At 49.8% G+C, this 13,829-nt stretch overlaps 2 protein-coding genes across 2 annotated transcripts in view; both read left to right on the top strand.

The window, feature by feature from the left end:
- Positions 1-3,660, top strand: part of LOC110293518 (olfactory receptor 13J1-like) — a 5,159-nt gene extending 1,499 nt beyond the window's left edge. The window contains exon 3 of the mRNA XM_021161365.2: positions 2,096-3,660. Within this exon, the coding sequence (XP_021017024.1) occupies positions 2,348-3,286 (939 nt within the window). The 5' untranslated portion in view covers positions 2,096-2,347 and the 3' untranslated portion in view covers positions 3,287-3,660. The remainder of the gene's footprint in view (positions 1-2,095) is intronic.
- A 4,186-nt stretch (positions 3,661-7,846) lies between these two features.
- LOC110293725 (olfactory receptor 13C7-like) lies at positions 7,847-13,610 on the top strand. Its single transcript, XM_021161585.1, has 2 exons — positions 7,847-7,905; positions 11,348-13,610. Exon 2 carries the CDS (start codon positions 11,463-11,465, stop codon positions 12,411-12,413), a length of 951 nt encoding a protein of 316 aa, XP_021017244.1. The 5' UTR covers positions 7,847-7,905; positions 11,348-11,462; the 3' UTR covers positions 12,414-13,610.
- The last annotated feature ends 219 nt before the right edge of the window (positions 13,611-13,829 follow it).

Raw genomic sequence — 13,829 nt, 5'->3', positions numbered from 1 at the left:
AGAGACAGAGAGAGACAGAGAGAGACAGAGACAGAGACAGAGAGACAGAGAGAGAGACAGAGAGAGACAGAGAGAGAAAAGAGAGTGTAATTTTGAGATGGAGAGAGTAGTAATTGTGTGTGAGAGAGAGAGAAAGAGAGAGAGAATTCTATTTACATACACTCATGTGAGTTTGTGAATGGCCACACATGCACACATGAGCCTATGCATAGGATAGACACTCACAGGTGCATATGGACTGGTGTGTTAGACAGGTGTTGTGCACTCAGTTGCATGTATGCACTGCAGGTGACCCCATGTTTGTGTGTGTGCGTGTTCCAGCACATAGCCCAGGGCCCCAGCTGCCAATGTTGCCTAGAGACTGACGGGATGAACTGCAGTGTGTGCAACCATTCAAAGGGGAGGTCAAGACTGACTCCAGCCATTGGAGCTTCAAGAGAAGACAGGGCCATCTCTGTGCCTTGTCCCAATCCTGACACAGTGCTTGTCTCTGGTGAAGCTCTGCTAGAGGAGACAACCCCACCAAACGCCTAACCTCAGAGAATCCCTAGTGAGCCTTGGTGGGGAACTCGAAGCTTATACTCCTCCTGACCCCATGGTGACGTAGACAGTCATGTTGAGGCCTGAGCTTCTGCCTGAGGCCCTGGGACTGGATCAGAGCCCTCCTTGCTGCAGTCGGGACCATTGATTTCCTGAGGTGAGGCTCAGTGTAGGACTAAGCTCAGGACATTATAGATTATGTTACTACTGTGTAAGAAAAAGGAACATCCGGCAGGACCACCTAGCCTTGACACTTGAGGTATTTGAGAGACCCTTCAAGTGCTCCCTCACCAAGAAGAAGTTTGTGTGCCTCGTAGGGCATACAGACAGAGGGGGGGAGGTCAGGCATGGAAGAGTGGCTAAGTCTCCCTGGGAAGGCTTTGGAGTCAGTGCCTGGAAGCAGCCATCTGCTCAGTTGTTCCCCTGATGCCTAGCACAGGGTTTGGTGGCCCTAAGTCACTTCTTGGTCTTTGGAAAGATTAAACAAGGAGCAAGTAAAAGGCGGAGACTGTGTCCAGCTGGTGAGACAGTGGGGAGCTGGGTTTGGGCACTATGCTTCATGCTACGGCAGCATCGTCTCAGGTACTCTCTGACACTGAAGACGGGTTTAAACCTGACATTTTTGTTTGTTTGTTTTGTTGGGTTTATTTTATTTTATTTTATTGGTTTGCGTGTTTGTTTTTTGCTGGTGAGAGGATTGTGAGAAGGGAGCAGGAGGGTGTCCATCCAGGGCAGCAGGTATGAGACTTGTTAGAGGCAAAGGTCAGCTCCATGTGGTTAGATGCTACAATGCTGGGAAGACCCCTGCTGGAGACTTAACCCCGCCCCCATCTGCCACAAGAGAGCTCGCCAGTGAACGTGTCTGTCAGGGAAGCTCCTGTGTTCATAACCTTGGAGGTTTGGAAGCCAAAGCATCCTTTGTTCTGACTGGGAGAAAACAGGACCGGAGACTGTGTCTCAGGGTCCGTTTGACTTGCCTGTCACTAGGAGCGCTCACAGAGGGAGCAACTTCTAAAGCTCCAGCCCGCACAAAGCGCCTGACTGAGCATCTCCGTTGTGGGGAGAGGGGGGTCCCACTCATGAGCTTAGAGACCATCAGCAGCTCCCTGAGACACAAAGCACAGGGCGTGTGGAGACCAGAGCTGGCCTAAAGAGACCCCTACCACTGAGGGAGAAATGAGCAGGGCATGTCAGACAGTGAGGACAGCATAAGTAATAGCTCAGAGATGGCCCAAAAGACAGGAGGACCTTCAGAGACATTCTAGCTTTCAGTGTGGTGCCTGGGCCATGAGAGCTGCAGTCGCACACAGACCCACTGAGCCAGAAACGCCTCGGGGAGAACAAGGTGTGTTTTGACAGCCTTCCAAGTGAGTCCTGTGTGTGGATCTCTGATCCAACTCCTCAGCTCCCAATGTCTTGTCTGTGATGGTTAAGTGAGGGAAGGGGACCTGGGGTCAAATGAGTTTGGGAGCGCATGATCTACATTGCTTTTGGAGAGCTACCAATAAACATTAGTCTTTTAAAGGCCGTGACAAGTCCTCTATCTCTCACTCAGTGTTGGCTCACAGTGATCCTTCAGACTGTCTGCTCAGACTTCCAAGTACAGTCGTTTAGGAAAACACTGCCCTGAACCATCCACCTTCCTCACACGGATGAACTGAAGCCTACAGAGGGTGAGGAGTCTGTCCCAAGGCCACAGAAAGTGTGGCCAAGCTGGAAAAGACCTTAACCATCTCTGTGGTCCCACTCACGACCTGCATCCTCCGTCCTTCTGCCCCATCTGCGTATCCAGCCAGAACCCCGCAGTATGGAGCCCAGCAACAGAACCACAGTCTCTGAGTTCATCTTGAAGGGATTTTCTGGCTACCCGGCCCTTGAGCGGCTACTCTTTCCTCTGTGCTCAGTCATGTACCTGGTGACTCTGCTGGGGAACACAGCCATCGTGGTGGTGAGCATATTGGATGCCCGTCTGCACACGCCCATGTACTTTTTCCTGGGTAACCTTTCCATTTTGGACATCTGCTACACATCTACTTTTGTACCCCTGATGCTGGTCCACCTCCTGTCGTCCCGGAAGACCATCTCCTTTACGGGCTGTGCCGTCCAGATGTGTCTGAGCCTCTCCACGGGCTCCACCGAGTGCCTGCTGTTAGCCGTTATGGCCTATGACCGCTACTTGGCCATTTGCCAGCCACTCAGGTACCCTGTGCTCATGAGCCACAGGCTCTGTCTGATGCTGGCAGGAGCCTCCTGGATGCTCTGTCTCTTCAAGTCAGTGGCAGAGACGGTCATCGCCATGAGGCTGCCCTTCTGCGGCCACCACGTGATCAGACACTTCACCTGTGAGATCCTGGCTGTGCTGAAGCTGACCTGTGGCGACACAGCAGTCAGCGATGCCTTCCTGCTGGTGGGGGCCATCCTCCTGTTGCCTATACCCCTGACCCTCATCTGCCTGTCCTACATGCTGATCCTGGCCACCATCCTGAGGGTGCCCTCAGCCACCGGGCGCAGCAAAGCCTTCTCCACCTGCTCGGCACACCTGGCTGTTGTCCTGCTTTTCTATAGCACTATCATCTTCATGTACATGAAACCCAAGAGCAAGGAGGCCCGGATCTCAGACCAGGTCTTTACAGTCCTCTACGCTGTGGTGACTCCCATGCTGAACCCCATTATCTACAGCCTGAGGAACAAGGAGGTGAAGGAAGCGGCCAGGAAAGCTTGGGGTAGCAGATGGGCCTGTAGGTGAGGGAGGGCAGGGCTCTGCATGGGTAGGGGTCTTGCCTTGTTGTGTGGGTCAGCCTATGCCAATACCACTGTGGGACAGAACATGGAGCTGTGGAGACCTACACTCCAGAGACACAGTACCAAATCCCACTAATCCTGACACTGAATCACTCACAAGTCACTTTCTGCTCCTGCCCTGTCCTGGTCCAGGCTGCTGCCCAGCACCTGTCCCTGGGCCTCCACAGTAGCCTCTGGGCTGACCTCAAGACAAGTGATTCTTTGGGTAGTGCAGCTGCTCACACCTACAATACCAGCATTTGTGAAACGGAGGCAGGAGGATGGTCAATTTGAAGTCAGCCTGTGATAGTAAGACTCAATCTGAAAATAAATAGTTAATAGTCACTGGAATTGCCGGCTTCAGTCTCTCCCTGGTGGGGCATCAGGAGGGCCATTTTAAGAACTACTTAAGATTGCATCGCTCTCCTGAGTGACATCTGTAAGTAGCTCCTCCCTGCTGGCGGGATGAAGGAGATGCTTCTGGGGGCCTTGGAAGTGCCTGCCTGCCCGCCCGCCTGCCTAGCTTCCAGCCTTCTCTCACACTTTCCTGCCTCATAGCCCCACACACCAGCCAAGCATGAACCTCCCCTTGCCCCACACTGCCCACCGTCAAGAACACTGATTGCTCTTTCAGAGGTCCTGAGTTCAATTCCCAGCAACCACATGGTAGCTCACACCCATCTGTAATGGGATCTAATACCCTCTTCTGGTATGTCTGAAGGCAGCTACGGTGCACGCCTATGTGTAAAATAAATCAATCTTTTAAAAAATGTAGAGACACTTGTGGTAGTATTAAGTCCTTCCCAAATCTGAATGGAGCTGGGATAAAGTCCACAGGGGTTAGGCAAGGCCTAGTCCTCTGAGAGTTGACAGCAGAGACAGGAGTTAGGTCCAAAGCACAAGAGCCCAGATCTGCCTGGTCACAGAGCCCTGACCACCCAGAGCAACCCCAAGCTGGGGTTCCTCTCCAACCCCTCCGACAACAGCTGCAGCTTCCAGTATTCCTGCCTCATCTGATTTAGGGGTGCTTGCTGTATCCCTCATGACCCCAGCCCTGGGCCCTCCACAGCTGACCCCTCTGGCAGCTCAGTCTCCCACAGTTTCCCTATCTGAGAAGCGTACGAGCACACAAATCCAGAGCCACAAAGTGCATCCAGTCCCCACCCACCCTGGCCTCAGTGCCCGGCATCATTTGCACCATGGTGAGTCTGACCTCCAAGTGGCAATCCTGCCCTCCTGCTAGCTGGCTGCAGGCCACCACAGCCCCACACAAGCCTTCCATTCCTCTATTGGGCCTGCCTCCTTCCTCTGGGACTCTCAATGAGGCAGGCTAGAAAGAGAGAGGACATTAAGGAGCAGAGCAGAGGACAGAAGCCACTCCCCATGGGATCTAGTCGGCACGCCTGGCTGGCCGAGAGTCAAGAAACATCGAGACAAATAATAAAGCCCAGACTGCCTACAGAGGAGGTGCTGGTTTTCTTTTAGTCATCTCAAACAGGATGCTCAAAACAACCAAGAATTCTCCTTACTTAGGGCCAGAAGGTCCATGCCTTGAGTTTAGCTGTTTTCACCCTCCCTTCGGTACCCCTAACTCTAAATAACACACCTGGCAATTCCATCTACAAAAGAAATCTTTGAGGAAGTGCTGGAGGGATGGCCCAGCAGATAAGACTGCTCATTGCTCCTGCAGAGGATCACCCACATGACAGCTCATAGCTGTCTACTGTCACTCCAGATCCAGGGGATGCAGCGCCCCCTTCTGGCCTCCATGGACACTACACACGTGGTGCACATACAGACAAGCAGGCAAATATTCATATACATAAAAACAAAACCGCCCCTACAAAAACAACAACAACGATCTCATCATGGAAGCTGCGGGGTGCCACAGCGTGCCCCCTATTATTCCCCTTTGCCCACATGCCTTTACTTGATCATAGCAAATGTCCATCGCAAGGAGTCATTGGTCTGGTTCAAGGCTTCTGCCACACTCTCTGGATCCCCATGGGGACTCCTCTCAGTTATCCTGCTGTTGCCCTGGGTCATGGAGATCCTGCAGTGTTGGATCTGTAGGACTGGCCCCCATTCAAGAGCTCCAGCAGTTCATACATAGGATAGATGTTGGGATGGACCAACCCCGGATCTGGGCCTAGGTGGTGGCTGAGTTGGTCAGCCCAGCAGCTCTGCAGCACCCACACCACCAGCACTGCAGAGCTCCCCAGCACTGCCCCAGCTAGCTCACGCAGTGCAGGAGCTGGCAAGGGCAGGGCCAGCACTCTCACTCTCATGCCCTCAGGGCCAGCTCACCTGTGCCCTCATCACCAGGCAATCCTGGCTCTAGCTGCCCAGAGGAGGTGCAGGGCCTGAACTCCAGAATACTTTAACCAGTGAAGGGCAGGGGCCACTCTCATGGACCCAGGGGCCAGCTCCCCTGCTCGTCTGAGGCATCTCAGGGCAAGAGGGTGAGTTTGCCACCTGTCCCTTGTCCACAGCAGATGAGTGGTAGGCCAGCTCTCCCTAGTTCACACACACAGGGCCAGCTTGTCTGCTTTGCTACCACCAGGGCCAGCTCCACTGTGCTGCCCAGGCAAGGTGTAGGGCGCTGCAGCCAGTGAACGGTCATGCCAATAATCTTAGCACTTAAAGAGACAGAGGTTAAAGGCAATCCTTAGCCAAATAGCAAGTCTGAGATCGGCCTGGGATACATAAGATGCCTTCTCAAAAAAACCGTAAGGATGCAACTAAAGATTGGGATGTAAGAATACAGTACAAGCTGGCAGTGGTGGCGCACGCCTTTAATCCCAGCATTTGGGAGGCAGAAGCAGGCAGATTTCTGAGTTTGAGACCAGCCTGGTCTACACAGTGAGTTCTAGGACAGCCAGGGTTACACAGAGAAACTCTGTCTATCAAAACAAAACAAAACAACAACAACAAAAGAATATAGTACAAAACACATTAATTCACAGTACAAAAATATACCGATCATGATTTCCAATTGATAAAGAATGTTTAAATAAATCCAGGTGGAGTTCAATGGTGTAATGTAATACAGCCACTGGAAAACATTTCTTGGGAAATACTGAATGATAGGAAATCATCACAATGTAATAAACAGGAGTGGAGGAAAAAACAGACCACAAAACATTGCATTCAGTGCCTCCCTAATCTTATTTTTTAATTATTTGTCTCATGGATATTTGATTAAGTCTGTAGAAAATTCTGGAAAACTCTGATGAGATGCTAATTAGCAGTTGCTTCCTCTCTGGGCAATGGGGTTACAGATAAGTATTGTTTTCTTGGTCCTTGCAATATTGTTCAATATTTCTAAATAAATATGCCATTGGACCTAAGAAATGATGGTATTCTTTTTAAGAAGTGGGAGGTCTCATTGCTCCAGAGTAGAAGGGCTCTGGGGGTGGGGGTGGGGGTGGGGTGGTAAGGAAGCTGATGCTACAGCCTCAGTCAGCCACATGAGCAGAGAGAGAGGGAGTGGGGAACAGAAAGAGTTGGGAATTTTGGCATGCGTGAGAGGGAGAAATATGGGGTAATATTTGTGATTCACCTGTGCTGTTTGGGGTTGCAGAAGTGAGGGTGAGGAAGAGGGAGGGCCGTGGACTTGGGGGGACTTCTTTGGCTGTTGTCGAATGGATAGAGATGCTGCTGCTACCATCCACTGTGGTGCGGGATGCAAACTTGGGGGTTGGGGAGGGGGGCTGAGGAGACACTGATCTAGTCTCAGACTTCTTGGGTCCAGGTGTCCCTCTAGGCATCAAGCAGGGCTCGGCCATCTCAGAGGCAGAGAGAAACCAAGTTGTATCCCTGATAAAATTCCAGAAGATATCTTATGGCATAGTATGAAACATTATAAATTCTACTGTCTTGTTTATAGTTGTATTTTGTATTATATTTATCCAAATTGTAAATAGTATCTTTATTGTAGAAGGTCAGGAAGGGAGGAGGAAAGAGAAAACCTGTTTGTTTTTTTTTTTTAAATCCACATGTCTGAGTTGAGATCTGCTTCTAATGTACCCTTTCATACAGCTTGGGGGGGTGGGGGGGTCTCATATGCCACCCAGTAAGTAGGCTTCCTCAAAGTGGGGTGAACGGATCCAAGGCCACACAGTAATTATGAAAGGAGACAACTCATTCTCTTGTGCAGGCGTCCAGGCCTAATAAAGGACCATGCCTGCCCCAGAGCCTGAGGCATACACGGGCAAGGCTACAACAAGACGCAACCTTCACATTCTCCGTCCACCTCATATCAGCAGGAACCTCCTGGGACAGGACATGGAATCTGGAGAGTCCCAGGAGCCCGAGTCCCTCAGCTCACAAACCTGAAAGTTTGTGAGTTTGTAGAGTTGAACTTTAAATTGGGCAGGGACTATGTGGTCCCTGGAAAGGGAGCAGGCAGGCTGTGTGACAGGGGACCTGGACACTGATCCTTGGGGCCCTTTAGCCTGACCCACCTTAGCACACTGCACCTCCTAGTTATGAGCTCGGGACTACCCCACCAGCTCCGCAATCTTCAGATCAGCTAGCATGGCTCCAGATCCCTACATATTCTTATGGGTCAGCAAGTCTGCGGTAAGGATCATTCATCTGGCATGTTATTCTCAGTGACTTTTATTTCAAAATATTTAAAAGCTAAAGTACGTATTACATGACAATAATAATATCTACATTGGCTGAATATTTACCATGAGCCAGGCTCTGTATTAAAATCTTCATTGCTCATGCATGTGGGTACACACACACACACAAAATCACGCGTGTGTGCACTGCCTTCCTAAAATATCACCATTTCCAAGGAAACACTGCCACTTACCTATGCCAGGTACAGAAATGAAGATTCAAAAGCTGTTAGCAAACTGAGCATAGTGGTGACACTTGTTGTCCCAGCACTTGGAAGGCAGGGGCAGGAGGATCACTATAAATTTAAGTCTAGCCTGGTCTGTATAGCAAATTCCAGGCTAGTCAATGGCTCAGTCTCAAACAAATGAACATACAAAAAAAGCCTGTTAGAGCAAGAGGGAGGATGGATGGATAGATGGATGGATGGATGGATGGATGGATGGATGGATGGATGGACTGACTGACCCACGGCCACCACACAGCAATTATGAAAGGAGACAATTCATTCTCCTGTGCAGGCATCCAGGCCCAGTAGAGGACCACTCTGGCCCCGAGCCAGTGGCATACATGGGGCAAGGCTACAACAAAGCCCAACCTTCACATTCTCTGTCCAATGCCAGCAATCAGCAAAGCTGTGTGTGGGCCCTGGTCAGCCTGGCTCCACGGCCTCTCTTACTACCCTGTCACACGGTGCTGGTGGAAGTGGTGATGTAGAAATCCAGGCATTTAAAAGAAAGAGTCCTTTCTATTTATCATGTCCCTTCCATTCTATAAAAATAATGTCTGAATTCTGCATTTTTAAGAACTTTGTGATTAACATTAGATTCACCAGCAATGAAACCTATGTCATAATTACCTTGCAAACTAACACTAGTCGGCCAGGCCTCAGGATTAGAAGTTTCTGGAACAACATGATGGGATGTATGAGAGGTCACAGAGGACCAGAGATCACCTAATTGAATGGCTCTATTTTTTGAGTTGGAATAACTTGGCAAGGTCACACAGCAGAATGAGAACAAAAAGCCAGAAACCAAGCCCCAGTCTCTTCCTTTCCACTCCAGGGCTCAGCCTGCTTTGCTTCTGCCCCCACGAGGTGTCAGACAATAGGAAGAGGGCAAAGATGTGGTTCGGGGAGACAGTCAATGTCTCATAGCTCTTTGAATGTGGTGTTTTTCTGGGAACATAATAGTGTCATCTAGACAGGTGCTAGAATCACTTGTGAAAAAAAAATCCGACCTGATACTCTTCATGTAGACCAGACTGACTTCAAACCTACAACCCTCGTGCCACTGTCTCCCTTGTGGCTTTATAGGTATGTACCACCATGCCTGGTTTAGAATGGATCTGAGTGTGCTGTGAGATGCCAAGGTGCCCAAATGCGGTGCTGATGTGCAGTAATCTCACTGGCTCTCCCTCTTCTGAACTCGTGTTGGGTCTACACAGGCCCAGCAGTTTGCAGGTAGATGTACATACAGTGTAGCATCCAGGTATGAGCATTTAAATGATGGTAGAGCTGTTCCAGAATGTTCTCCCCTCCCCCACAATAACTGGTGATATCCCAAGTGGCAGAGGCTCCTCTTAGTCTCTAAAAAGAACCCTACGGAATCCATAGTATGTGAGTACTAAGAAAGACACACCTGTCATGCTAAGACAGCTAAAATTATGAGGTTGTGTGTTATTGCAGCATAACCCAGCACGTCCTGACTGATATGGCCCATCATGTGCCCAAATTGTGAGTTAAAGCTGCTGGTTGCCTGGCAACCAGTATTTTCTCCACTTATCCATTTAAAATGGATTAGTTCTCATTGCCCTAATGTGTCATGAGCAGACCCTGAAGCTGTGGTGAAGCCCACAATGCTGCTAATGTGGGCCTCCCCGAAAAAGCAAAAATTCCTGAGACAGGACACTGCCACTCCCCAAAAGCCTCTTCCAGCAATCTCGATAGCTACATATTTCTGGTGGTGGAGGAGGAGCCTTCATATCAGAGATCAGCACAGGGGCAGAGTGATAGCAGCCATCTCAACACATGGTTCAGTTGGAATGTCAATTATTGGTCTTCTTGGGAACTGGACACAGGAGGGCCATGGTAACAAATTGGATGGGTTCTTTTCACTTCGATAACTCACTATTCAATAGGAGAGAGAGAGAGAGAGAGAGAGAGAGAGAGAGAGAGAGAGAGAGAGAGAGAGAGAGAGACCATAACACAATACAGTGAAAATATGTCAGCTAACAGCCAAATGAGAATCCTGCTATCAGGGTGGTAGGAGCCATATGAGGCAGCACACAGGGAAGATGTGCAAGCCAAGCCTCGGGGAGTGGGTGAGAAATGCCGGTCCAGCCCAAGGATCTCTCACAGGAAGAGGAATGAACCTGGATTATGGGGACTTTATCTAACAATGAAAGTACTCTACGGAGAGTGAAGCCTTTGTGTAGAATGGCTGTGGTAAGAGAGTAGAATGTTCACAAGAGCCTCAAATGCCTCTTCCATCCCTTGGTCTTTTGTGAGAGAGTAATGAAGAAAAGTGAAGAGAGGTGGGTTTATGCCTTCCACCCGATTTACAACTGCCAGGAGTTGGACTGAACCAGATCTTTTTGTAACCACACACCCAATGATGACCAAGTTAACTAGTCTCTTCAGAGTTCAGATTTGATTTGAGAGACTCTCAAGGGACCAAAACCCTAAGAGAGGTCCAAGCATTGTGTCCAAAGTCACCGAGAGCAAGAGGCTGAGTGATTTTAAACTTCAGGGAAGCAGAAGTCACAGCTGCCTCTGCTGTGTCCACAGGACTTAGCACAGGCACTCAGGCTCTCAGAACCAGGCTAAATCCCATGACCACCAGCTCTCCTGAGCATGCATGCTCTTGTATCTTGCTTTTAAAATCAAGAATCTGTCCTGCAACTGCTTAAAGAGAGATGACCAGCAATCAGATTTACACATCCCCAGGGGGCGAAAACATCCTGTCCTATGTGGTAGCACCCACCAAACACCTGACTTCCAGAGCACCTCCTGCCTCCGCCAATAACTTTGACAGTATGAATCTTTCCCCCGCTTTTTATCTTTCTTTTGGAGACCCAGCCTCTGAAACAATACCTAGCACAGAGCAGGTACTCAGTAAATACCCAGTGGATGAATGAAACAGAAAAACTATGCCTTTGAACAGTCAAGGACACTTGACGAGCTGGGTTGTGACAGCACACACCTGTGATACTAGCACGCAGGAGGATGGAGACTTGGCCATCAAACATGAGTCTCCTGCTTCCTCTGAGCGCCACTGTGCAGAACAGTGAAGAGTTTAGGGGACCAAAATGTGCCGCGTTCTCCCCTGGCTGTGTCGATAGAACGGCAGGCTGAGAGGGCAAGCGTTAGACCTAACATCCTACTCTCGTTACACAGATGGTGGAACCAAATTCCAGAGAGAGGGGCTGACCCGCTGCAGGTTCCACACCCATCTTGCTCATTTTCCATCCAGCCAGAGCTGTGTGGTCCCGGTGGCAAAAGAAGACATGAGATGGCTCAGACAAACCACACAGAGGTGATAGAGTACGTCCTGCTGGGACTTCAGGACCACCACAGCCTAGAGATCGCTCTGTTTGTGCTCTGTCTGGGTATCTACTGTATAACTCTGCTAGGGAACTCCTTCCTTGTGGGGCTGATTGTGTTGGACACCCACCTGCACAGCCCCATGTACTTCTTCATCAGCAACCTCTCTCTCATAGACATCTTCGGTACCTCTTCCTTCACACCTATGATGCTTCTCAACTTCCTGGATGTCCAAAGGACCATCTCCTTCCCTAGCTGTGCCCTGCAGATGTACCTGACCCTGGCCCTAGGTACGACGGAGTGCCTGCTTCTGGCTGTGATGGCATACGACCGGTATGTGGCCATCTGCCAGCCGCTCCGCTACTCAGAGCTCATGAATGGGCCGCTATGCATCCAGATGGCAGGAATAAGCTGGGGGGTTGGCTTTGCCAACTCGCTCCTGCATTCCATCCTTGTCTGGCGCCTCCCCTTCTGTGGTCACTACATCATCAACCATTTCTTCTGTGAGATCTTGGCAGTGCTGAAACTGGCCTGTGGGGACATTTCCCTCAACACGCTGATATTAATGGTGGCCACAGCTGTCCTGACAATGACCCCGCTCCTGCTCATATGCCTCTCTTACATTTTCATCCTGGCTGCTATCCTTAGGGTGCCCTCTGCTGCAGGCCGGAGCAAGGCCTTCTCCACCTGCTCTGCCCACCTCACGGTGGTGGTGATTTTCTATGGAACCATCACCTTCATGTACCTCAAGCCCAAAGACAAAGACCCCAGTGTGGGTAAGATTATCACGTTGCTCTATGCGATCGTGGCGCCCTCACTGAACGCCTTCATCTATAGTCTGAGGAACTCAGAGGTGAAAGCTGCTGTCACAGCCTTGTTATGGGGAGGTCTACTCACCAGGAAAATGTCCCACTTTTAACTCTTAACCTCTATCTCTGTCTGTCAGCAGAGGCAAAGTTCTATTGTGGTAATGACTTCAATTTTTCAGTGGCTTAAAAACCACTAAGGTCTGTCTCTCACTGGTGCTTTGCTGGGGTTCTCTGCTCTGTATCACCCTTCCGGGACTCAGGATAATACTGTTACAATCCAGAACACTGCCTATCAGGATGGCCAGGGAAAAGAGACATAAACAGGCCTACATGGACTCTCACAGCCTCTACCTAGAAGTGCCACGGCCACTGCCACTCTTGGGTCTCAGTGGCCAACCCAGGGCCACAACTAACAGAAGGGGGATGGGAAGCTCAGGCTGGCACATTTCTGGGAGAAAGGAGAGGACTGGAGATTTTTGAAAAGCTTAATGATCAACAATGGCGAGTCAGCCTGAGACTTGGGTTCCTCTGCCCTGATCTCTCCTTCACGGACTCATGCAGGGTCCAAGATCCCAACAAAGTTAGCTTAATTGCCAATGGCAGGACAGTACCAGGACAGCCAAACTAGGCTACCAGTGTGCTTCCAGGAGTTTCCCTCCAGTTAAGAGTTGCCCATGAGAAACATGCACAGAATCTGGGAAGCCAAAGTGAGCAACACCCAGCCCTGCAGGGGCACTCAGTCACATCCTTGTGAGCAGCCAATCCAGTTCTAGCCGGATCCCCCCACCCACCCACCCTCCCCACACCACCCCTGAGCTGTCCTCAGGCTTGTCCACGTGCAGCTACGTGTCAAAAGCCCACTTCTCCTGCAGGCCATGTGCGAAGTTTAGCTGGGAGAGAGCTGGACACAATTTTCTTTTTGTTTCTTCAACTCGGAGTCTTCTCTCACAACTGTGGCTTGACTGCCAGACCAGCAGGCCTGGAAAAGCTTCCGGCCCAGTGCCAAATGCAGAGGTTCCAGCGTGCAGGGATCTAACCACTCCCATGATTGTGTAAGGCTAATCTTGTACTGACACAGTCTTAGGAAAATACCAAGAGTCCCCCCTAAAGACTGAACTTTTGACAGATCTCATAGTAAATAATATCCCTTGAAATTATTTAAGACTGTGTACTTAGCCTGCTGTCCTACTGTGTGCTCGGCTTGTTTAACTTGGCTTTTAAGAGAACAATGTAACTAGTCTTACTAGGTGTTGGATTTCCCATGCAATCAGCTTTTCAACCTAAGCTAATACATAGCTTTAATCTTACGTGTCTGTCCATGCCCTCGATCCAGAATACTGTATACATGTTGTGGTAATCACTTGCTAAAAACAGCTAACCAATTGGAAGCAACTTTAAAACACATGCCTGACATAAATGTTGAAAGCAACATGTGGATATAGGTTGATAACCTCTGTGTGGATATAGGTTGATAACCTCTGTGTGGATATAGGTTGATAACCTCTGTGTGGATATAGGTTGATAAC

This window comes from Mus caroli, chromosome 4 (genome assembly GCF_900094665.2).
Source record: "Mus caroli chromosome 4, CAROLI_EIJ_v1.1, whole genome shotgun sequence".
In the NCBI taxonomy this organism is placed as follows: Eukaryota; Metazoa; Chordata; class Mammalia; order Rodentia; family Muridae; genus Mus; species Mus caroli.
This window is presented reverse-complemented; position numbering and strand designations above follow the sequence as displayed.

Coding starts and splice junctions, on each gene's coding strand:
- LOC110293725 (XM_021161585.1), top strand. CDS start 11,463: ATGGCTCAGACAAACCACACAGAGGTGATAGAGTACGTCCTGCTGGGA.